Genomic DNA, 26893 nt, shown 5'->3' on the forward strand with positions numbered 1-26893 from the left:
AAAAGTATGTACCGAATCGGTGAATGCTTTGGCGGGTCATAAAATTATGCGGAAGAGGGAATCATATGCTAGATCGAAGAGGGAATGAAAATGCTTTGTACACAGAAAACAAGTTTTGGATGTTGGAACTGAAGCTGCTTCCGAATTATTCTTTATATTGGGGGTTAAATCAGCACACGCCATCGGAACAGCTGTGGCGTATCCTGTAGCGTGCAGCAGAAACTTGAGCAGCAAACATGAACGAATAATCTCTGGATCGTAAGTTCAAATCCAAATAACTATTAAAATATGCAAAAAAGCACTATCAAATATCAGCTGGAGTGTGCAAGGACGAGGAAGCGCGAAGAGCGAGGAGCGGTCGTAAATCTATTTTTGTTTTGTTTTGCTCGACGAGGCGTTACGCTTCTTTGACATTTTGATACGACGTTCCTGAAGGTGCTGCACTCAGGCAGCCCGTTATTTTGCCAAAACCTGCTGTGTGGTAGCACTATAGGTGCATATACGGCCAATTAGCATTAAATGCCTTGTCGCAAGGACTACTATAATGCTGGAGTAATGCTATTTTAAATGCTTCCTGGTTACTTGGGTATCTTTAACGCAATCCATAGAGAAATGTGGAAAAAATCTGGAGAATTCCGTTAATCAATCTTTAGAGAAATCTTTGGAGAAAACTCGGAAGAAATCGAAAGATAATCTTTAGAAATTTCGTCGAGGATCCCTAAAGAATTTCCGGATGAATTTCTGTTATAGAATTTATAGAGAGAATTTCGGAATTATTTACATGAAGTTATCTATATATATAAAAATGAGTTTGAAGTCCCTTTGAGGCAACAAAACTCAAGAACGGATGAACCGATCAGCTTGACTCTTGCACGGTTCGGTTCGTATTCGTGTTGGCTGTGTTTATATGTACAAAAAGTTACGAAAATCAACTAGAAAGTAACAAAATTGATAAAGAACTGATTTTCCATGAGCTGGGAAGGAAATCACCACGACCGAAATGAAATCAATCTAGAGTGCTGTGCTGCAATGACCTTAACAATTGTCAAACCACCACAACCTGGCAAGACAAAGTTTGTCGGGACAGCTAGTATTTGATATATTTGTGAAAGGAAGCCAAAAACAATTGCTGGAAGCAACTTTGGCAGGCATCTTGTGACAATTCTGGGAGAGATGCGCATGTAGAAAACGCGTAACACTTTCTGGACGAATCCCGGGAAGAATCCAAGAGGAATTCCTGGCCAAAATTCTGGAGGAATCTCTTTTTGTGGAATCCATTAGATGTTGCCGTGGGTCTTCAAGGGAATAAATCTACTTCGTCAAATTCGCTGATTTCCGTCATATCAGATGAAAAATAGCCAATAATTACAGATATTCCAACTTACCTTTGCTAATGGCTCATTAGATTGAAGCAAAAAGATGTAGACTATCAACCATGTACCATAGTTCATGGGAATTAAGTACTGGTTGTACCCGAAATAGACGTGGACTAGACGGAAACGGAATTTGAGGGACAATTATAATTAATTCTTATTATTTCAAGGAAATTGAAGTTCTTTAACAATATTTTTTACATGATATGGAAGCTAATTTATAAATTAGTAATTAATTACAAACTGGCTATAAGGCATTAGGCGATGTTCAATAATAAACTCGATCATTATTGGTCGGTGCTTAGCTAGACGGGAATTAGATAAAAACTATCTCTGCATTTAGAGCTGTTGCTCAGAAGAGGGACAATATCAATTGATGATTTGTGTCCGCAACCCGAGCAGGAGAAAATAGTTGAAGAATACCTAACTCAGGTATGGAAAACCGAATACCTACAACCTGAATGAGGTATTAAGTAGCCCTACATAAGAGGTAAAATACCTAAAATAATAACTGGTGTGTATTCTGTGCATAACGAGTGAATAATGACTTCAGGTATGGCAATACCTAAATAATAATCGGCGATTTTCCCATATAAATAGCTATTTTTCCATAATTTAATAATACCTCAAGCAGTCCTCAACGCCAAACCAATACCTCGTTGAGATATTTTATTGATACCTACAAAATACCAAAATAAGTTATTTTCAATACCTGGATAACCGATCTATACCTTGTCAGGTATGATACCTGACTTTGGTATGCTCCAGTTATGTGTCAGTTATTCAATCCTGCTCGGGAAATGAGAAGCGGTTGGAGACGTGACTGGGAATTGATTCCATGACCATCTACTTATAAAGCGGATGTACAATGTACACTCTTCGAGAGCACGAGACTATTTCCGAAAGCATTCAGTTATTGCAAATGTTCCTCATCAAAAGTAGTTTAGCGTAGTAGATAGATGCCCCACATTTTGACCGGTAGTGTTAGCTTGCAGTTCCCGAGCAGGAGAGAATAGCTGAAGAATACCTAACTCAGGTATGGAAAACCTGAATGAGGTATTACTTAAGTAGCCCTGCATAAGAGGTAAAATACCTAAAATAATAACTGGTATGTATTCTGTGCATAACGAGTGAATAATGACTTCAGGTATGGCAATACCTAAATAATAATCGGCGATTTTTCCATATCCCGAGCAGGAATGAATAACTAACACATAACTGCAGCATACCAAAGTCAGGTATCATACCAGGACAAGATATTGGTTGGTTATCGTTGTATTGAAAATAACTTACTTTGATATTTTGTAGGTATTGATAAAATACCTCAACGAGGTATTGATTTGGTTTTAAGGACAGACTTGTTAGAATCCCAAAATGGCCGCCACAATGGCTGACTTTGGCACCTACTCACGATTTCGAGGGCACAAATCTTTTCGTAAACAAAACCAGTGCACCTGAGCTTTTTATTTTAGGCTAATTACAAGTGAGCAAGAACAGAATAATGAAATACATTGTTGTTTGAAGCTTGCTTCTTGAGATTTGTGCGTCTGAAGTTTCTATGCAATTTTGAAGCGGGATTTCAAGATGTTTGTCCTTAAGGACTGCTTGAGGTATTATTGAATTATGGAAAAATCGCTATTTGTATGGAAAAATTGACGATTATTTTTTAGGTATTGTCATACCTGGTGTCATTATTCACGTGTTATGCATAGAATACACACCAGTTATTATTTTAGGTATTTTACCTCTCATGCAGGGCTTCTTAATACCTCATTCAGGTTGTAGGTATTCGGTTTTCCATACCTGAGTTTGTTATTCATCAGCTATTTTCTCCTGCTCGGGTTATGTGTCAGTTATTCATTCCTGCTCGGGTTTAGCCTACAATATCATTAAAAATCACAATCAGTCTAAATCTTCAGCTTGATTATCTTATATTTATTTGGGAAATTGTGTACTTCTATTCGAATCATTTATTTCAACTAAATATATGGTTTGGGACGAAGTACATATTTCAATCTCCGGTTTTTATTATAAACGGGGTCAAGAGTCATCTCTTCTCCATTCGCTTTTTTTTATTAGTTTATGACAGTTTGAGCAACTCTTTGTATCCTGAATGGTCTGTGGTCCACTAACGCGAAACATGGAACGAAAGATGATGAAAAGAATATCAGAAGTAAACGTTTCGTATAAATGATGACAATAACCATGGCAAACGAAGGAAGCTTTCCCATCATCGTCGTCGTTTCACACTAGACTGGACCGAGCTGATGATGGTCGCAGTTCGTCGTTTTGTTAACTCTTGCTATCGTTGCTTTCTTTGGGGCACCGAATCGCACAGATCAGCAACACAGCATCCCCCATCTACCGACGTTCGTTGACGTTCTTTTGAGTTCTGGAGGTAGCTCCCGGATCATAAAACCTATGATTTTATTGCAATGGCACAACATTTTGACCACAATCTTCACGGTCGTTACCGATGATAATCCTCAGGTTCCCTTTTGCTGGGCCGACCGGGCGGGGGACGAACTATCAAGGGAGACATCATCTTTGTGACATGCCGTCGCGGTGCGGTGTGTATTGATCATAATAATCTACCCCCATTGAACCAAATCAAATCGTCATCATCGTCTTGGTCTTGGAGTTGGGTGTTGGTCTTGGAGGGATATTGCCATGGGGGCATCACGGACCATAAATTTCGTTGTCGGAGAAGGACCTTCTGGCAGGACCCCGTTCGCCCTTCAACCGGGGGGCGGGCAGACGTTATTTTTTCATCTCATATTTATGGCAATTCCATTCCAGTCCGGTGACTTCTTTTGCGATGATTGTAGGGAAGAGTAGTGATAAATGCACTTTTTATCTTTATTGTATGAACAATTCGAGTCTTGCTTTGGAATGAGTCTAATTGTTCGATAATATTATAAAAGATCGTCAAATCATTGAAATTTTAAGAATTTTCATCAAACTAGGAAGCCATATAATATTTTGTAATAAATAGCAATCATTTGAATTTTTAAGTGAAGGCTTATATAATTATGTCTTATATTCAAATCGATACCGCGAAGAAAGAGGTAAAAATTGAGATTTTGAGATTCAGTTGCATCGCTTGGTATGGAAGAAATCTTGCACACTGCGAAAGATCCAAATGAACTTGATTCTATCTTCGAGATAAGAGTTTTAGTCTAAATTCATATCTTAAAACTACCTTGGGTTTAAAATCTCGTTAAAAAAGATAATAATAAATAACAGGTATCCCAAACTGCTGATAATCGAATTCACATTTCAGTGAATCGTTTTGGTCCGATGTCACATTACATCCCCTTTACCTTCTAATGCAAAGGAATGATTCCCCACAAGTAAATATGTAGTAGCAGCTGAAAATCTCCCACCACCACCTCATTCGTCGTCCGGTCATCTGTCGACGTCATGGGTTTTGGAATGTTCGAATCAAGTGTGAAACCGACCGATGTCCTTTACACACTTGCTACTCGGGGAGCAGCCAGCCAGCGGTCACAAATTTGCACTGCGGGTCTTCGGGTTCGGAAGAAACTTTTCTCCTTTCCAACTGTGCGCCGTGTATTCAACACAATCGTAAAGCAAACGATGAACTTTGACTAAGTAAGTAGCATGTGGCTTGGGGGCAAATACGAACAGAACACACCTATGGCATTACATACAGTCTCCGAATGCACTTTTTAGTTGGACTGAACTCTGAGTAAGAAGCATTACGAGAAGCTTCTTTGCAAAGTGAATTGAAAGTTTATCTGGAAGGAGCTTACGAATGATGGAAATATTTGTTATGTTTCCAGTTTCCACATTTCGACGATTGGTTAGTTTTTGTGGTGATTTACCTTACCGGTAAAACTAAGGCCTGAGTGTCCTCTGCAGTACATAGGAGTCGTCTCCATTCTTCTCGGTCCATAGCTGTATGGCTCCAGTTCCGCACTCTGCGAAGGTTACGCAAATCGTCCTCCACTTGATCGATCCACCTAGCTCGCTGTGCACCACGTCTTCTTGTACCGGTCGGATGGTTCTCGAGAACTATTTTAGTCGGGTTGTTATCCGACATCCAGATGACGTGACCCGCCCACCATAGCCTCCAGATTTTCGCGGTGTGGGCAATGGTTGGTTCTCTCTGCAGCTAAAGCAGTTCGTGGTTCGTTTGCCTTCCTTGAGCCTTCCTGAGCAATAATATCAATATCATCAGCGAAACCAAGCAGCTGAAAAGACTTCGTGAAAATCATTTCTCTCGTGTTTATCGCCGCTCTCCTAATTACACCCTCTAGTCTAAAGCAATGTTGAACAGCAAGCACGAAAGACCGTCACCTTGCCGTAACCCTCTGCGAGATTCGAAGGGACTCGAGAGCGTCCCTGATACTCGAACTACGCACATCCATCGTCGCCTTGATCAATCGTATCAGTTTATCCGGGAATCCGTATTCGTGCATAATCTGCCATAGCTGTTTTCGATCGATTGTATCATACGCCGATTTGAAATCGATGAACAAGTGATGTGTGGGCACGTTGTAGTCGCGGCATTTCTGCAACACCTGTCGGATGGCGAACATCTGGTCCGTTGTAGCGCGTTTACCCATGAATCCAGCCTGATATTGCCCCACGAACTCTCTTGCAATCGGTGATAGACGGCGGCATAAAATTTGAGAGAGTATCTTGTAGGCAGCGCTCAGTAGTGCGATCGCGCGGTAGTTCCCGCGATCCAACTTGTCGCCCTTTTTGTAGATGGGACACACGATACCTTCCATCCATTCCTCCGGTAATACTTCCTCCTCCCAAATCTTGGTTATGACCCAGTGTAGTGCTCTCACCAGTGCTTCTCCACCGTATTTTAGAAGCTCGCTTGGTGGTTGATCTGTTCCAGCGGCTTTGTTGTTTTTCAACCGGCCAACCTCCTCCTCAATCTCTTGGAGGTCAGGGGCCGGAAGTCTTTCGTCCTGTGCACATACTCCTAGATGTGTTACCACGCCACCTTCGGAACTTGTAACGTCGCCATTGAGGTGCTCATCGTAATGCTGCCGCCACCTCTCGACCACCTCACACTTGCTCGTGGAAAGATTCCCGTGATTGTCTCAGCACATGTCGGCTTGTGTCACAAATTATTAGGAACAACTTTGTAGAATTGTGGAGCGGACCTGGTGTGATGGTTAGAATATTTGACTATCACGCCGAGGACCTGGGATCGAATCCCACTCCCGACAAACTCGCTAAATGTGAGTTCTTCCTTCATGGAAGTAAAGCGTACGTCCCTAGATGAACTAGCCTAGGGCTAAAAATTTCGTTAATACAGATAAAAAAAAAACTTTGTAGATCACCATATTTGTCTTAAACATTATTTGAAGACGCATGAATGCATCTTTTCTCGTAAATCTGGGTACTGGAGCACTGTGGAATGTTGATATAATGGTAAAGTTTAGGTCTCGCCAAAAGTTCCAAGCTGCGTGATGCCGATGACGCCGCCGTCGCCGTTCTAAATTGGACCTCACGCTGCCGGCGAAGGTCTTCGTCTACGGCTTAAGCTTTAAGCTTCGTCTTCGTCTACGGCTTAAGCTTTAAACCAGGTCTTCGTCTACGGCTTAAGCTCAGGTCTTCGTCTACGGCTTAACCCATTTCCGCCCAGTAATCTATTTATAGATCAGATGCCTCGAACGCCCAGTGATCTATTTATAGATCAGTAACTTTTGCGACAACTGCGGAGAAATGAAACATTTTGAAAGACTGGTGTCTTCAGCAAAGTTGTTGAGTAGATCAAGGACTCTTCGATAGTACGTAATTTAGTACGTATTCGCTCCGGTAGATGGCACTAGTGATCACGAAACATTGTGCTTTTACAGGTGTTTCGTCAACAGCCATTGCCAATACTGTCGCCTTCGTATCTTGAGAATCAGACTGCATAGAAAAAAAATATATTCAGAAAATCATGTACTGATTTATCGACCGTATTCTATAATTAACTTGATGATTTTGTGGCTATATCGGTCTCTTTTCGGCTGGTTTTTTTTAAAGAGACCGATATAGCCACAAAATCATCAAGTATATTCAGCAAAGTTGATCAGGACATCAAGAGCTATCCGATAGTGAACTAGTTGGTTCTAGGTTTATCCGCTAGGTGGCGCAAGTGAGTCCTAAAAAATTTAAACCTCTGTATCTCGAGAATCTGACTACATAGAAGAATTTCGTCTTTGGCAAGGTTGATCAGGACATCAATAGCTATCCGATAGTGAACTAGTGGTTTCTAGATTTATCCGTTAGATGGCGCTAGTGGGCTCTAAAAAATAAACCTCTTTATCTCGAGAATCTGACTACATAGAAGAATTCTGTCTTCGGCAAAGTTGATCAGGACATCAACAGCTATCCGATAGTGAACTAGTTGATTGTAGGGTTGTCCGCTAGGTGGCGTTAGTGAGTCCTAAAAAATTTAAACCTCTGTATCTTGAGAATCCGACTACATAGGAGAATTTCGTCTTCGGCAAGGTTGATCAGGACATCAATAGCTATCCGATAGTGAACTATTTGGTTCTAGATTTATCCGGAAGGTGGCGCTAGTGAGTCCTAAAAAATTTAAATCTCTGTATCTCGAGAATCCGACTATATAGAAAAAAATCGTGTTCGGCAAGGTTGATCAGGACATCAATAGCGATCCGATAGTGAACTAGTTCGTTCTAGGTTTATCCGTTAGATGGCACTAGTGAGTCCTTAAAAAACTAAACCTCTATATCTCGAGAATCCGACTACATAGAAGAATTTTGTCTTCGGTAAGGTTGATCAGGACATCAATAGCTATTCGATAGTGGACTAGTTGGTTCTAAATTTATCCGTTAGGTGGTACTAATGAGTCCTAAAAAATTTAAACCTCGGTATCTCGAGAATCCGACTATATAGAAAAATTTCGTCTTCGGCAAAGTTGATCAGGACATCAACAGCTATTCGATAGTGAACTAGTTGGCTCTGGGTTTATCCATGAGGTGGCGCTAGTGAGTCCTAAAAAAATTAAACCTCTGTATCTTGAGAATCCGACTACATAGAAGAATTTCGTCTTCGGCATGGTTGATCAGGACATCAATAGCGATCCGATAGTGAACTTGTTCGTTCTAGGTTTATCGGTTAGGTGGCGCTAGTGAATCCAAAAAAAATTAAACCTCTGTGTCACGAAATTCCGACTACATAGAAGAATTCTGTCGTTGGCCATCTCGATCAAGACATCAACAGCTATGCGATAGTGAACCAGTTGATTGTAGGTTTGTCCGCTAGGTGGCGCTAGTGCGATTTAAAAATTCTGAACTTCTGTATCTCGAGAATCAGACTACATAGAAGAATTTGGACTTCGACAAGGTCGATCAGGACATCAAGAGCAATCTAATAGTGAACTAGTTGGTTGTAGGTTTGTCCGCTAGGTGGCGCAAGTGGGCTCTAAAAATTCTGAAAAATTATTGATGAAGTAGTTTTTACGATGAAATAGAACTGCATGGCTACTGATTGATAACAAAACCAGCTAGGTATCAAACCGCCGTCTAATTTCACTAAATATAATATTGAACAATAGTATAATAAGTTATCAACTAGAACTAATGGTAACGTAATTTTCGATAACGTGCCATGTGCTATCAATTTGTTATCTTTACTCAGGTTCATTGTGACTCTCATCTCAAAGACATTCGTTTGGGTCGAACGTGCCTCTGGAGCTGACCTACTGATTGGTCGGCTTCATGCGAAATAGCTGTAGAGATAAATAAATTGAACGTAAAGCGCAGCGAGCTCGTTGTTTCACCCTTCTTCGCCACACACCGTTTTCCCACACCCCGCCGAAGATCGTCCTTAGCACGCGTCGCTCGAAAACTCCAAGTGCTTGCAGGTCCTCCTCGAGCATGGTCCATGTCTCGTGTCCGTAGAGGACCACCGGTCTTATCAGCGTTTTGTACATGGTGCATTTGGTGCGTGGGTGAATCTTTTTCGACCGCAGTTTCTTCTGGAGCCCGTAGTAGGCCCGACTTCCGCTGATGATGCATCTCCAAATTTCACGGCTCACATTGTTGTCAGCCGTCAGTAAGGATCCGCGGTAGACAAATTCCTCCACCACCTCGAAGATATCCCCGTCTATCGTAACATTACAACCCAGGCGGATCCGGTCGTGTTCGGTTCCGCCTACCAACATGTACTTTGTTTTTAAAGCATTCACCACCAGTCCGACCTTTACTGCTTCGCGTTTCAGGCGGGTGTACAGCTCTGTCACCGTTCCAAATGTTCTGGCAATAATGCCCATGTCGTCCGTAAAACACACAAATTGACCGGTTTTTTTGAAAATTGTTCCCCGGCTGTTGAGCCCGGCTCGTCGCATCACACCTTCAAGAGCGATGTTGAAGAGTAGACATGAGAGTCCGTCACCTTGTCGCAGTCCCCGGCAAGATTCGAATGAACTGGATAGTTCACCCGAAATCCTTACGCAGTTTTGCCCACCGTCCATCGTTGCTTTTATTGTTCTGTGCGTTTAAGATGCAAACGGTGCACAAATGCGCTTCAAACGCGGTAACACAGTATTACCATAGGCAAATTAGCAACCATATCCAAAACTACCGCCAACCTAGGATGTAAATGCTCCCACTGACATCGGGTTACTTGATAGAAAATCTTACCACATTTGTTGTTCCTGCATTTGATATTTGCGTTGCGAATGCACACAGCTAAGCCGAGGTGAAGAAATCGGCCCTAAGAGCCGTAAGACTCCAATGTCATTTCAGTATCATATGTAATGCCTTACTTTATCATCTGTTGCACCTCGACTATGACTTTTGTTTCACTATTGACTATTTCGATGATACAATCAAATCTTATTTGCCAACATTGAGCAACATGATTTGCTATAAGATAGATTCAATAAACAATCTTTTGACCAAATAACGAACTATCTCCCAAGCGAATCCGACAGTAGAAATGATTGCTATATTGGCTAGAAAATAGTTTCATCTTTCGTAAATTGTTCAATCAACTGCAATGGGATAGCCGCCACATCACACAGAGGGACACCAACGAACGACTGCATCATGCATTATCAATTTTCCTCATCCTCGCCGAGCGCAAGAAGGACCGTTCTCATTTTCAAGATCAACATACGCTCTCGGGCGTCGTCCGTTGGCCCTTTTGGCTTTTGGCTTTGGCTAGGAGGATCCCGGCCACGACGCCGACGACGACGGACGAGAGGAATAAATTTTTCACACCATCAGAGCTTATCTACTTTCCACATGCCTCATTTCACACAATGATTTATCTGCCACTTGATATTTGTTTTTCTCGGCGGCGGTGGCTTCTCGAGTTCGCTGGCTGTCGGGTGCGATTCAAGTCATTCTCTGTGTGTGTATTTAATCCACAAGTGCGAAATTCTTGCGCATCATCCGGACGGAACGCCATCATCGGGTTTCGTCCTCTAGCGGGGCAACAACGAACGATGGCAACGATTTGTTCGAATGGTCGCATGCCGTTGCATTTCGTTTGGTTGGCCGCTGGCTGAAGTGTCCTGCTTCTACAGAGTGACATGTTTTTGAAAAATAGTATCTTGGGTAGCCATCCCAATGAGAGATGAGCTGCATTCCTAGTCCCAACGACGTGCACTCTTGAACCGAAACGTTTAGAAATGCTTTCTCGGTCGCGAGCAAAGCAAACGTTTAAAAATGTGTTGTTTGCTTGCAATGAAAGAATTGCAAAATTGGACGATTGGTGTCAGCTTCGAAAGAAAATGGAGACGCATGGTCGGTAGAGCGAACGCCATCAAATCTCGCTTGAGACCTCTTCGAAATTCGGTTTCATCAAGAGTGCACACAATTAATTACTTACAAATAATCCAATTAAATGCAAGAGACGTTGCCATCAGAACAGAAAGCGTCGATCAACAGCGCAGTGACGTTTGATTATGTGTCTGTGTGTGCATATGCTCAATAATTGACCGCAAACGCTTCGAGCAGCCACGCCACATATCATCATAAATCAATTCCCGTTGACGACATCAAAGTCGGTTTGAAGGGCCACATTTGTTGCGGTGGATTGAAGCATATTGCAGGTCGTTGGGTTCGGGTTTTGTGTTAATTATCATCACCGTTTCAACCACAAGTATTGCATTACTCTGTACGAACGTTTCTGAATCTGGCATCACATCAACCGTACAGAATGCTCAATCGAAGTCGAAGTTCGAGTAGGCCTAAGTATTTGTGCGAGGGCTTACAAGGGTCAGGTTGATGCGAAGCCCATCATTCACTGCCATAAGAATGGAAGCAGGCAATTCTCAAGAAGTTCTAGTGACAACTAAATTTGTTTTGTTTTAGTTTTTGTATTCAACTGAAAAAAATGTTTGGAAATTGTCTTAAGACAATGATTAAGCTTGATGTTGTGTTTCTGTAGGCTCAGTGTACCAGTTATGGCTATAGTACCTTAAATTCGCCATAGTTGATTTTCAAACTTTAATTATGCAAATCTACAAGAAAAAAATCGTGAGCAACTGATCACGATCACATAAGATGGTAGCAATCATTCAACCTCCACAATATGCTCAAATTATGGTAGAAATAATTCATTTTCCTTAAGTTTTCGGCTTCCTTGCCCCCTATTTCGCCATAGTGTACCAGTTATGGCTAATCCCATGAGAAATGCATGTAAATAGTGCGAAGTGGAACCCAAATTAACAAATATGTCCATAACTGGTACAGGGTTCCTATCATTGGCACACGCCGTAATAAATACTTAAAGTAGTTTTGGTTCGGTTTCTATATTTTTCCTGTAAAGTATGAAAACTAATCTATCATTTGACATATCGATGACATTCGTTGGTCTCCTTCTTATTTTTGTAGAAATAGTTTTCCTTAGGTAGTGCGATAACTGGTACAGGCACCCTAGTTATTTTCAAATAAAAATAAATTGTCTGAAAATTATTATTACCATCATTCCATAGAATTTTATATGGTCCTGCGTCCCCACTAGGACTTGGCCTGCCTCGCCTCAACTTAGTGTTCTTTGAGCACTTCCACAGTTATTGATTGAGGGCTTTTTTTGCCAGTCATTGCATGAATTTGTATAATGTGAGGCAAATACAAAGATACACTATGCCCAGGAAGTCGAGAAAATTTTCCCGACTGGAACGGGAATCGAACCCGCCGTCTCCGGATCGGTGATCCATTGCCTTATCCACTAGGCTAACTGGAGACCCCAGTTGTATAATCCCGCAACCGATAATAGATTAATTCGAATGTATCTGGGATCTTCTTTGTCTTCTTGGCATAACGCCCCCACTGGGACAAAGCCTGCTTCTCAGCTTCGTTCTACAAGCACTTTCGCAGTTGTTAGTTAACTGAAAGCTTCCTCTGCCAATGACCATTTTGAATGTGTAAACACCAAAACCTCCATTTAAGTAATGAGTCGGGACTGCCTAAATATAATTTTTACCTAAATGGATTCATTACCTAAATGGATTCAGTCTATTACCTAAATGGAGTACAAGGCTTAAAAGAAGTTCAAGAAGGGAGAGTGACTACTAGATTTAAAGGGGGTCTTGCGGAGTTTCAGAGGACTTTCAAGGTAGTCTCAGGAAAGGAGGAGCTTTAGGGGCATTTTCGGGGGTTTTGGAGGATTTCAGGTTAGACTTGTCATTCAAATAACTACATGGGCATGAAATACGAAAAACCCTGCAAAACTCCGCCAGACTGAAAAATTATTCAATGTCGGGTCAAAGTCGGGTCAATTTTTATCGTATGTTGGGCCACTGTTGGACCAACATCGAACAACTGTTGGGTCTATATTGGGTTTGCCGGCCAAAATGAAAACAGGTCAATGATAGGTTGATGTCGGGTTTGACGTCATCAATGATGGTAAACACAATCAAACTCCATTTAGGTAACGTTACCTAAATGGAGGGACCTAAATAGATTTTACCTAAATGGATCCTACCTAAATGGAGGTTTGAGTGTATGAATGTGTAAATTTCAATTACGAAAAATCCCTGGACCGACCGGGAATCGAACCCGTCACCCTCAGTATGGTCATGCCATGCTGAATACCCACGTCTTTACAGCTGGCTATTGGGGCTATCATATGTGGGATACATTTTGCGAATCAACCTATTGCCAGTACATCATGAAGTAAGCACGACAACGGCCTGTCAGTTATCAATCAAATTAACCTTCCGTAACTCGCGCGGTTGACTACCTGCGTCCGCACCACGCTAATGCTGAGTACAAAAAGCGGGATTTTTTCAACGTGTTGTACATAATACAACAGCGCGATCGTTCGAGGGTTAATTAGCATGACATATTTCACACGTTCAATCGAACAGGTGCCCATGGTAGGTATAGGCAACAACAGCCACATGCAGCGGGAATGTCGCCATTCCGGGTCGATCTTGCGTCATCAATAAATGCAGCAAGAGGACCATCAAGACAACAATTCAGCGTCAAACGGCAAATGAATCTATCACGGCGGACGGTGCCATTCGTAATCGAGAGAAGGTTTTTGCGACATGTGAACCTATATTATGACTTTAGCATCAAATGTTATGTCTGGTTGTCTAAGGTTTTCACTAGTTTTGTTTTCTGTATCTGATAGCAAAAAAGAATTAAACTGAAGTGATTTAGATGATGATGTTGATAAATACTACAACGGCCTTCATCATGGAAGCTTTTGAAGAAACTTGTCCTCTGCGGTCTGTGAAGACTTAAAGAGGTACCCCTTGGTGGAACTCTGATCTGGCGAAACTCAGGAAACAATGTAGAAAGAGTTGGAACAGACGACGTTCGGCTGTATCGGAAGCTTTCAGGTCGGCTCGCAATGCCTCCCAGAAAGCTGACCGATCCGGCTGGTAAAACCTTTGTACAAATGTTTCCAGTTTGAGTGACTTCAAGAATTCGGTTGAACAAAATTCTTGCAAAATCTAAGGCATTTCAAGTGAACGAACTACATTTGTCAAATGGTGGTTTCACTTCCTCTAATGAGGAAGGTTTGGAATGTATATTAACCCTCTAATGGATACCTGGGGTCCATTGGACCCCAGAGCCACTTTGAAGTGGTCGCAAAAAGGTTTGGATTGACACATCGGTCCCGTTTTCACAGTACCTTCAAACTACACCACGATGAGTTATTTGTGCAAAAAACACAAATATTTCATGGCGTACTATAGATTATTTTTTATGTCAAAGTTGAACCGGCCGATTTTGGTCCCCTGGGGTCCATGGACCCCACGACACGAATGATTATATCTTTTGATCGTCACTCCCTAGAATAATGCTGTCTTCGACAAAATTGTTCAATAGGGGCTGTCCATAAACCACGTGGTCCATTGTGGGGGGGGTTCAGCCAATGAGCATTTTGTATGGACGACTAAAAAAATTTGTATGGACAAATGACCACGCGGGGGGGGGGGGGGGGGGGTTGGTTTGAGAAGTCCCAAAAAAATGACCACGTGGTTTATGGACAGCCCCATAGACCAAGGGCAATCTTGTGACGAACAAATTGAATTGGAATTAGCCCAGTAGGTGGCTCTATTGTTTATTCAAATTATGGATTGAAAGTTAAATTTAGCTTGAATATCTTGAGATTCGGAATGTATAGAAAGTTTGTGTCTTCGGCAAAAGTGTTCAATACATCAAGGATTATTTGGTAATGAAAATTATTTTAAAGTTTTTCTGCAAAATGGCGCTAATTAGTTCGTATATGCCCAGCATCCTAGATTACCGAGTGGCAAGCGTCCTCAAATAAGTACGCTTCTTTTGAAGTGAATATCTTGAGAATAACACAATATAATTACATTCTGTTCACAATACCAATACTTCCAATTTAGTGGATAATTTACTTCAGAATTGATTCACCCGGATTCCTCCAGGAATTCCTCCCAAAATTTCTGAAGGAACTCCTACCAGGATTCTTCCAGAAATTAATACAGGGATTCTTTCAGTAATTCTTCCCGAGGTTCCTCTACGATTTCATCTGGGAAATCCACTTAAAAGCCCTCCGGAAATGACTCCCAAAAGTACATCAGGAATTCCATCAGGGATTCAACTAGGAATTCGTAAAAGGATTCTTCCACAAATGCTTTTCGAGATTCCTCCACGAATTCCTCCCAGAATTTCTTCAGGAATTTGTCTCCGAATTGCTCCCGGGTTTTCTCCAGAATTTCCTCCCGGGTTTCCTGCATGAGTTTTTCTAGGAAATCCACTTGAAATTCCTCCTGGGATTTCTTCAGGAATTCCTCCGGGAGTTGCTTCAGGAATTCCTCCTGGGATTTCTCCAGGAATTCTTACCGGTATTTCTCAACGATTTTTTCCCGGGATTCCTCCAAGAATTCTTCCTGGCATTCCTCCAGGACTTCCTCTCGGGATTCTTTCAGGAATTTCTCCCGGGATTCTCCAGAAATTTCTCCCGGGATTCCTCTAGGAGTTGCTTACAAGATTCCGCTAGGAATTTCTTCCAGGATTCCTCCAGGAATTCCTCACGGGATTCCTCCAGGAATTTCTCTCCAGGAGTTCCTCCCGGTTACGGGAAGGAAACGTTGAAATTTACATTCCATTTTATTCGATTTTTCATGAAAATATATTTTGTATCACAGAGAACAGACATCCAAGCCTATAGGAAATTGTCTCGAAAGCTGTGCAAGGATTCAATTTTTTTAGCGTTGACAACACTAGCGTCACCTATGCGGCAAGTTGCTACAATTAGTGGTGCGTACGCATATCTACATAAGTTTTATATTCACCACCGACAACAGCGTGGGAACATTGGGATAGCAGCGCCACCACGATGTTGCCACTTGTGTTGCGATTTCAAATGAACTTTTAATTCCTTACACAGTTTTGAAACTGAGCTTGGATGTCTGATCTCTGTGCTGTGGAAAATTGTGTAGATTATGATCAAAGTATAATTGTATATATCCCATAATCTGTAATATAGACACTATAAATTCCATATGCTTTCCAAGGTGCAGACAACTGTAAGGGGCCGTCCATAGATGAAGTGGCATTCTAGGGTGGTGGGGAGAGTCTCTGATTATGCTACGAGCCATGTATTAGGTATGGGAAAATAGGGGGAGAAGGGGGGTGTCAAAAATCGTCAAAAAAAGCTACGCCATTTATGGATGGCCCCTAACCAAGCGATCTATCAATTCGTTTAGCCAAACGAGATTTACGGAACGATAACGACTGTGGGTTGTGTGACGTCATTCACTATAAAACACTCTGAAATTGCGTAATTCAAATATTTCTCCCCAAGTCTGTAGATTCTATAGTGTCTATATTCGGTAGGTCCATGTCCTGTCAAAGAACAGCTGTAGACACCATCTCTATAAATAATAAGCATCCCGCACCAGCGTCTCCCAATAGGAGAGTTCGTATCAAATGGCTCATCAACTGAACATTTTTGACCTACCCAACAACTAAGACACCATTTTTCTAAGAAATCAGGATCCTGAGATATTATGAGATAAAAAATTTGCATGCTATCTAGCACTGCCTAGTGGTGGAATATCGAATCAAACGGTCCATAATCTATAAGTTCTTGACCAACCAAACAACTTTGCCGAAGACATCAACTATATAAGTAATCAGGATCCTGAGATATATGAGATTTAAATTTTAATAATGTTACGTCTGTTTGTCTCTGATTCCTCTTGGGTTTATTCAAATATTACGAAACGCAAAATTTGACAACTTAAGGGCTCCTCCCTTCTCCGTGCAACAACTTTTGTATGGAATATTTTGAATGAAACGTAACACAGCGCTAGACCACCTCCCACTCCTTTGCGTAACGTAATATTTGAATGACCCCTTTTGACCCGCTGGACATATATGTCTACTCGTCTATAGCAGTGCGATTTACCCTATTGTTTCGGTACGTCTTGTCCTTGTCCGCTTGTTTAGGTACGTTATATCCTGTAGATCGGGGGCATTTTTCAATGCTCACTAGCACCACCTAGCGGAAACTTCCCGAACTAAATTGTTCATCACTAGATAGGCCTTGACTTTCCTAACATCATTGCTGAAAACATCACTCTTTCAAAAAGTAAGGATCACGAGATACGCGAGAATATATGTTGGGGTCCAATGGACCCCAGGGTCCCAAAACGGACCTTCATTTAAGGTATCCTCTTGAGGGTTAAGTACACACTTCCCCGGATTTGTGGATATTACATCTTCAGATGAACCTAATGTCTTTTCTTGTAGTTATGATTCTTTGGCTTTGGCGCGGAGTATTGTTACTATAGAATCGATTGAGTGGGCACTTTCAAATCTCCTGGGGCAGCTGATCATATTTTGCTTCAGAAAGGATTTGATTACTTCAACCATGTTTAAAAAAAAACCTTTTTTCGCAGTTTTGCTATAGGGTATATTCCCAAATCTTGGTGGGATATTACTGTGAAGTTTATTCCGAAAGTGGGTCGTACGTCGTATGAAGAAGCAAAGAGTTTCAGACCTATCAGTTTGACCTCTTTTCTTCTGAAATGCTTAGAACGCATTGTGAATCATCACATCCGTGAAGTTCATCTGGCCAACGTGCCTCTTCATGTGAACCAACATGCCTACCAAACTGGTAAGTCCACTGTGACTCTTTTACACAAGATTGTTTGCGATATCGAGAAGGCATTCGCTCAAAACCAATCCTGATTTGGGTGTTTTCTTAGATATCGAGGGTGCCTTAGACAACGTGCCTTTCGATGCCATGTTGGAAGACGCACTGGGTCATTATTTCCAATTGGATTCACCAAATACTCAAAAACCGACATTTCTTTTCGACATTTCGTTAAGCAACGATTAGGAAATTGAGTGTTTGTGAGTGCCTCCAAGGAGGAGTCTTGCCACCGCTTTTGTGGACTCTCGTAGCAAATACGCTATTGAGGCAACTCAAAAACAGCACTTTACCTACTTATGGTTTGGCCGACGACTACCTATGTTAGTTGGTATGTGCATCAGCACCCTTTTCAACTTGATGCGAAGCGCTTTTCAGGTAGTTGAGGGTTGGTGTTGCCAAAAAGGCCTTTCCCTAAATCCGAGTAAAACATCTATTTTTTTTTTTCACGGAAAGGCGAAATCGTAATGGCGTTCGACCTTTGTGCCTCTTTGATTCTGAAATCGATGTGACTGAACAGGTTAAATACGTTGGAGTCATTCTTGATTCCAAACTTTTCTGGACACCTCACATTGAGCTGAGAATCAAGAAAGCTTGTATGTCCTTCGGGCAATGCCGGCGTACCTACCAACTTGGGGCATAAAATCCAAGTATATCAAATGGATTTACACAACTGCTGTTTCGTTAATATTGACCTATGGATGTCTTATGTGGTGGCAAAAGGAAAGGTGAGAACGATCCATTAAAAATTAGGCCATCTCCAAAGGATGTGCTTAATGGCGATGTCTGGAGCGTTCTCTTCGACTACCACGGCAGCGATCGAAGTTCTCCTTGACGTTGCCCCACTACACATTCATCTCAAACAAGAAGCCCTTTCTTGCACTTACCGGTTACGGGTACTCGGTCTACTAGAGGAAACTCCTGTGAACCGCACATCAACGCACACGTCGTTGTTTTCACTTTTGGTGAATTGGGACAAAATTGTCCTTGCTCCAAGTGATCTTACAATTGCTTGTAATTTCCCATATAGGACATTTTCCACGAAATTCCCTTCCCGGGAAGAGTGGACATCTGGTTATCTGGAAAGAAGTATTTCAGAAGGCATCGTATGTTACACTGATGGCTCCCTTCTCGAAGGTCGAGCAGGTGCTGGTGTTTTTTCTCGTGAGCTAAGGCTGTATCAGTCTTACTCACTTGGTAGACACTGCACCGTTTTTCAGGCCGAAATCTTTGCTCTTATGTGCGGAGTGCAATCAGCGAGCGCTTCAGCATCACGTAATGGGCAAAGTAATATACTTCTGTTCAGATAGCCAGGCTACTGTTAAAGCACTTGCTTCGGCCAACTCCAGGTCGAAGATAGTTATCGCTTGTCGAACTCAAATCGAGGAGCTGAATTCAGCAAACGCTGTTAATCTTGTATGGGTACCTGGTCATTCTTCCATCGCTGGAAATGAATTGGCTGATGAGTTAGCTCCTTCTGGAGCATCACATGACTTCATTGGCCCTGAGCCAGCTATTCCGATATCGAAGTGTTGGATTAAGCTTCAGATTCACACCTGGGCTGTCATTCAACACAGACAATATTGGAATAGTTTGGAGTCATGTCGTCAAACCAAATTGTATAGTGCTGAGCCATCTCTACGGGTGGCGAAGTATATAACTAATCTGTCTAAGCAGAATTGCAGCATGCTGGTCAAAGCATTGACTGGCCACTGCCGACTCAGCTATCACATGGCGAATATTCAGCAAGCTGATTCATTTACCTGTGATAGCTGTGAATCCGATTATGGAACTTCGTATCATTTGATATGTAACTGTCCAGTTTTCGCGCAACTGCGTTTCCGAGTATTCGGTATACACTTATTAAGTGAAACTGACTTCAGAAACCTGAATCTTCAAGATATTCTGTTGTTCTTAACCCGCTGTGGTAAAGAGCTATAGGCTCTCTTTCGCTTTATGCGTTATTACAGTGCCCTTTTCAGGGCGCTGTTTGAACCCATTGTGGTACGCTTATGCGTTAGTACCTTCTTCCAGGGTATATGTTTTTTTTTATTTCCCTATCTGTCCTTATCCCCATCCTTACCCTTATTTCCTTCCTTTTCCCTCAGGTAGGTGATGAAATAGGCTATTATTATGGCGATGGCACAAATGTCCCAAATGGAGGATAACGTGCCTCTGGAGCCGGCCTTCTGATACCTGATACCCTCAGCGACACCGCCACTAAATTGCCATCTCCGATGCGAAAATGTTAAACATTTCTTTATTTTCTATTTGTTTTCGGTTCAGCACTGAAAATGTTATGGTCGCAACAAATATTCTATCTTTCCTAATCGTATGCGTATGCGGTTGCTTACGATTTGAACATGGCGGCGGCGATGCATCACACGAGGACCAAGCATATCTGTTTGCTCTAGTGCCTCTATTTAGTCTGCTATGCGGTCGTCTTCTACCGCTTCTCGGACTAGAATCTAACTAACCCACATTGGACCCCGTTCTCGTTCCGTTGCTTTGGCTGGTGCCTAGAAGCGTAAGGACTTCATTCCGTTGAATAGAATAGGTTTGTTCCGGGCCTCGCCATCGCCAATTAATTATTCATGATGGTCTTTTTGTTCACTGACAAAGTGTATTTCATGTGTCACCCGGGTGATGTGTGCCTCATTCGTATTTAGCGTTTGGATGGGTGCTGAGCATGGCGTAGACATTACTCTACGACTTGAATGTGGCTGAATTCGGAGAATTGTGCACTGATATTCTAAGTGTGACACTGTGACGTGTGAACATTAATTATAATCGCTTAAAACTGGTTTTACTTTATCGGCATATGTTTGTGAATATTGAGTTTTCTTGATTCCGAATCGAAATATATAAAAACAGGCCAAAGTTTGATCAAGATTCTCATCATTAAGTTATCTTGGTATCCCGAAAACCACTTTCAGCATCTTCCAAATTTGAATACTATATAATCGCTACCATTTCGCGCAAACTGTATGGCACGTTTCCCGGATAAATGGCATTCCGGAAACGTCACATTTTTTCCAACGAATTGATATTGCAAAAATTTTCTTCGTTTTGCAAGTTTCAAAAGCATCTGAACCCTCCCCCCTCCCCATTGAACCACTGAAAGCAGCGTTTTTATCAGCAGCACCGCCGCAAACACTTTTCAATTTTTCGCCCGCAACAACCAACCGAACGATATATTGAATTTATCGACGCGCGTGACTTTAACATTTATTAGTTATGGATTTCGGATGAAGCCCCGTCCGTCCGTCGTCGAACGATTGTGCACGGCCTCCGACGTCGTCCTTCGAGGCTGCACTCTCCGCTGTGTCATTGCTTTATTGGCTGTTGGGTTTCATACTTTTAACCCGGCTTTGGTGGCCCGAACTGAAAAGCGTTGTTGGAGGGGGTGGAGTAAAGTGGATGAAAATCCAGAAAACGAGCTTATATATAACATAGTGGCGCATAAGCATTCGTTGCGCTGGTTGCTGCCAGGAAAGCGTTTGCAAGAAATTATGAGATGAAGCAGGAAAAGTTTCTTTGGTCTGGGAAATTTTCCCACTCAGAAATGTAGTGCCTGTCATGGACGGTGCTGGGAGGTGGGGGAGATTTATGCGTATAGGAGGAACTGGGCAAAATTCCTGGTCAAAATGATCGTGTGAAAGAGCTTTTCATTAAATTGGTGAGCTCGTTCCTTTTATTTTGTAATTTAGTTATACATAATACATCTTCGATGTAAATCAAAGATGTAAACGTAAACATATTCAATGCTTTAGATAGGGATTTGTTTGATCTCACTGTCGTTACGACCCAACGAGAACAGAGTCTGCTTTTCAGCTGTATTCTGTGAGCACATCCCCAATTATTAACTAGCGCCTATATTTCCAATTGAACAGGTTGCATTTGTATGTCATTTAACATTTAACAATTGAGGAGGTTAGAAGCAAAGGGGTGTAAGTGACAAAAACCTACTTTCGAGTAAATGAGGTTTAAAGTTTTTGATCAATTTTTCATCCCATACAAAATGTATGGAGTTTCAAAATCAACCCAATTTTCTCTGATTTATTGTATTTTTTCTAATAATCGTAACAACAATCTTAAAAAAGTTCCTGAAAGCTTAAAAACTGAAGATTTTTATTATGTGCTCAGCTCAAAATCGACAAAATGGTCACTTACACCCCTTTGATTCTAGGCCCCTCATTTAGTTTCTACAAAAAAATACTGCATTGTAAGGAAAAAAATCAAAACGTAACATTGATCGTTACAGGACGTCCTAACATTCAACTAATAATTTCATCCAGTTACTCCTATCTGGATCCATTCTTTCGCATTTGTTGAGTCCTGCATACATCCTTGATTCCCCCGGCTGGCTGGTTGTGCACAAGTGGATGCGTTGATGAGGTGTGAGGTAACTTGCGGAACGCCGGCAAAGAAATGTATACAGTATGCGGCAGGAAAAAATGCGAAAGTGTTTTTCAACTTCAAACCTCATTTTCGTCCATTTGACATTAACCAATCTATGTTTCAACGTTCCATGATCTATAATAGGCTAATTTTCTGAAAAGTTAATTAAAAAATTTCCCATTTTGGTCACTAACCTTTACAGGGCGGCGCCTGAAGATGAAGACAACCAGAATTTTCAAACCGCAGAAAATCACACAGGTCGCTAAATTTCGCATCTGATAAAACAAAATTTTTGATTTTCTCTACAATATCATCACATATATGTACTTATTTCATCTGGTATGTGAAACTACATGGCTCTGGATCAGTGTGGTCTGGTTGTTCATCGAATTTGAGCTAATTTTGTTACTGTTATAGTCATTTTGTTTAATGACCATTGGGCGCGCAGTTTATTGATATCCGCTTATTAGGCCCACATTATCACATGTTAAACATCGAATATGTTCATTTTTATTTTTCAGTGCTAGAATATAGACATTGACTGATACACTGTCATGAAAAAATAGTCATATATATCCCATATTCAGCGTGTAATAGTGCCTTGAACTTTTCGCATTTTTTCCTGCCGCACCCTGTATTCTGCAATCGTAATTTCATGCTTCAAGTGGAAAGTTTGCGCCAGCGTTCGTCGTTCGGTTTTTGTGTCCCCCGGTTCCGTTTTTTGAGATTTTATGTCGCTCTAGCTAGATGGGAAGCTGTGATTTCCCTAGGAGAGCAGCAGCTTTCCTCCGCAAAACTTCGAGGACGGAGAAACTTGTTGCAAATGGATGATCGAAGCAAGAAGCAAACTTTCCCTTCCCTGTGCGAGGCAAAATAATATCGTCAAACTAGTCCCGAAAGTTTATTTCCGCTCTTCTTGTTCTATAGTTTCGGTCGGTTTCTTTCAATTTCGTTTTTTGTCGGATTCACCTTGATTCGCCTCGATTCTTCATTTGGAAGTTGTATTAAAAACTGTGATTTTTCTTTTCTCCCGCTTGCAGATAAAGTTCCTGAAGACCAAAGAGGGAACCGCCATGGTCCAGATGGGAGACGCCATTGCAGTGGAACGCAGCATCCAGCACTTGAACAACATTCCAATCGGAAATGATGGTAGCAAAATTCAGATTGCGTAAGTTTTTGGCACTCAAACTGCTATTTATGTCGCAATCACGGCATATCATTTTTTTTTCTTTTTTCTTTTTTGGATTGCAGATTTTCCAAGCAGAACTACTTGTCAGAGTCCACCAACCCCTACACCCTGCCGGACAACTCGATCAGCTTCAAGGACTACAGCGCCTCCAAGAACAACCGCTTCCTGTCGTTGACCCAGGCCAGCAAAAATCGCATTCAGCCCCCCAGCAAGGTATGCACAGTCTCCAAACCATTCGAACAATTTACGAATCCATCTATTGATTATCCCACCCGTAGATCCTGCACTTCTTCAACACCCCGCCTGGTATGTCCGAGGATCAGCTCTTGAATGCGTTCACCAGCAAGGACTGCCTGCCGTCGCAAGTGCGAATGTTCCCCCTGAAATCGGAACGGTCCTCCTCCGGATTGGTCGAATTTCCCAGTGTAGCCCTTGCCGTCAATGCCATCATGAAGTGTAACCACAGTGCGATCGACCACAAAGGTAAGGAATGAATATGTAATGTTCATAGGTACCCGAGCAGGAGAATTCCAAGAATCTCTCTACCTGGTGTTCATTGATAACGAAAAAAGCTTTCGACCGTCTTAATCATGAAAACATGTGGGGAGCCCTCAGGCGCAAGGGTGTCCCTGAGAAAATCACCGGCCTCATTGAAGCACAGTACAGGGCATTTCCGTGCAGAGTACTGCACAATGGTGTTTTGTTCGATCTCATCCGGGTCACTGCTGGAGTGAAGCAAGGATGTATACTATAACCGCTACTGTTCCTCATCGTAATCGACGATATCCTGATAGCTGCGGTTGATCGTGAACCAAATCGTGGGTAGCTGTGGCAGCTCATTACCATGGAGCACCTAAATGACTTTGAAGTGGCTGATGAATTGCTCTTTAAATTTAACGGTGCTCTGATATGCAGATTAAGCTCGATGATCTTACCGATCGCTCCTCGGGTGCAGGTCTCACCATCAATGTCAATATAACCAAACCATTGGATGTGTACACGGTCAACCCCTGCAGCTTCACGGTAGGTGTGTAAGCAGTGGAGAATGTTAAAAGCTTCCAATATCTTGGTAGCCAAATGGCGGCCGATGGTGGCTCCAAGGTTGACTTAGGTGCACGGATCAAGAAGGCAAAGGCTGCCTTTGCGGCACCTCCCACAGTATTATTATTATTATTATTATTATTATTATTATTATTATTATTATTATTATTATTATTATTATTATTATTATTATTACTTTATTATAGAGATTTTCAGCCCTAGGCTGGTTCATCTCTTTAAAAATATGACGGGGGTTGAGAAGGAAAAGAGAAGCACCCTGGCAGAGTCAGGGAGGGGAAAAGGTTTTAACAGAGTTTTTGTGCGTAGTATGAACACTAAAATAACTGGCAATTGGTGGGGTTGTCTGGTCCGGGTCTAGCTGGGTCTGTCATAATCAAGGTTGGTAATTCTTGTCATAATCCATCGGGGTACGTTTTCGTTGCAGGTTAGTCTTATTGGTTTGTAATTCCGGTCATGTTCCAAATAAAGTTCCTGTGGTGCGGTCTGCCTCAGAATCTCACTCCGTGTAAGTTCGGGTTTGGAACCCACATGAAGCCGGGATGAGTGAGTCTCAGGTTAGTTTTGTTGTTGTCCGTGTCAGGCTGGGTCTTTCATTGGCTTGAGGGAGTGAATGTTTGGTTCCTTAGAAGTGTCCGTTGTTTGAGCTGGGTCGTTATTGAGGTTTATGGTTACAAGTTCAATTTCCAATAGGTGGTGCCCATGTCTGCTAAGGGCTCCACCCTGTGCAAGTCCTGGCTTGGAACTCACAGGGGGGCAGAGATGACTAGCCACGGGCAGTGGGATGTTTTAAATTTGGTCGTACAGCCCTGCGTCTTTTAGAAATAGAAGCAACGTTGTTTGCCGGACCTCATCTGGAGATATGGCGCTTTGTACGTCCGTGATATTGTACTGTGTACGTAGATCCTCCAGGATCCTGCAGTTTGCGATAATATGCTCCACTGAATTTGGTTCTGAACAGGTAGAGCAACGAAGTCGGAAATTTCCGGCGCCGCTCGTACTATGTGAAAGTCTAGTATGCCCTGTTCGCAGTCTAGACAGAACAACTTGGTCTCTTCGAGATGTCAGGTCCGGCCAACGCTGGGGGCTCGGTTCGAACTTCCGTTCAGTGTTTGCCTCGACCAGAGAAAGTCCCACGCTTCTCTGACTTTGTGTCTAAGCCACATCTTGACATCGTCCCCCGGTATCTTCGGGGTGAGGAGTGCTCCTTCACGGCCGAGAGAAGCCAGGCTGTCAGCTTCTTCGATCCTGCGTGATTCCAAGCACTTCTAAGGTTTTTTGATTAGGGATAGGAACACCTTTAACATTCAGCTGTGCTGAGGGAGGCATGTGACGATGTTCACAGATATGCAGCCGGGCACATTTATTGGCTGCTAGCTCAAAACCATTTTTATCCGCCCATCCAGCGACCGCAGTGACCGCGGCTTGCAATTTCCTCCCTGTGGCCTTCGGGTTTTTATCGGTGACTAGCAGCAAAATGTCATCTGCGTACACTAGGATGTATACTCCTGCTGGCAAGATGTTGAAAACACCATTCATTGCTACCAGGAACAGGGTTACCGCAATCACCGAGCCCTGGGGAACTCCAGTTTCCTCTCGGGTTGGCTTGGATAAATGGTTGCCTATGGCAACTTGGAAAGTGCGGTTGGTAAGGTAATGCTTAATGAAGTGCAAACAGTGACCTGTTACGCCCCAATCGGCGTGCTGCTGCATGACTCCCGGCATCCAGGCTCTGTTATAGGCTTTAGCCAAGTCTAGTGATGCTACCTCAATGTGGTCTCCTCTCTCCAACGCTTCGTCTAAAATTTGGCCCAGGGCGGCTAGGTATGACCCCGTGCCGTGACCAGCTCTGAAGGCGTGCTGCCTGTGATCCAGACGGCCTTCGGTTTCTAGATGATGCACAAGCCGTCTGTTTACCAGTCGTTCCATCACTTTGGCAATGCAGCTGGTAAGTGTGATTGGGCGAAAGTTGTCCACAGTGTTTGTGGGACCCGACCCCTTTGGAATTGGGATCACGATGCCGTGTCCCCAACTGCTGGGCAGAGTATCGTTAAGCCATTCTTTATTGATGGTGTCTAAAAGGCTCTTCTTACCGATCGGGGGGAAATTTCGGAGCATCGGGTATCCAATTTTATCTGGGCCGGTTGATTATCTCCCACAGTATTAATGCAGGGCTCGTGGTGGACCTCTTTTCTCGTGCTACTCGTGGGATTTAACATAAAGGACTCTAATAAAAATCAAAATCAATGTGACAACCGACTAGCTCAGGCAA

The 26893-nt window shown here is 42.4% G+C and overlaps 1 protein-coding gene across 13 annotated transcripts in view; it reads left to right on the forward strand.

The window, feature by feature from the left end:
* The window catches only part of LOC109422356 (heterogeneous nuclear ribonucleoprotein L), a 946335-nt gene that overhangs the window by 911180 nt on the left and 8262 nt on the right, over positions 1–26893 (forward strand). For all 13 annotated transcript variants that reach the window (XM_062860356.1, XM_062860355.1, XM_062860359.1 and 10 more), the window contains 3 exons: positions 23414–23541; positions 23625–23775; positions 23841–24045. In XM_062860356.1, coding sequence (XP_062716340.1) covers positions 23414–23541; positions 23625–23775; positions 23841–24045 — 484 coding nt within the window. The remainder of the gene's footprint in view (positions 1–23413; positions 23542–23624; positions 23776–23840; positions 24046–26893) is intronic.

Source organism: Aedes albopictus, chromosome 3, assembly GCF_035046485.1.
Source record: "Aedes albopictus strain Foshan chromosome 3, AalbF5, whole genome shotgun sequence".
NCBI classification, from domain to species: Eukaryota; Metazoa; Arthropoda; class Insecta; order Diptera; family Culicidae; genus Aedes; species Aedes albopictus.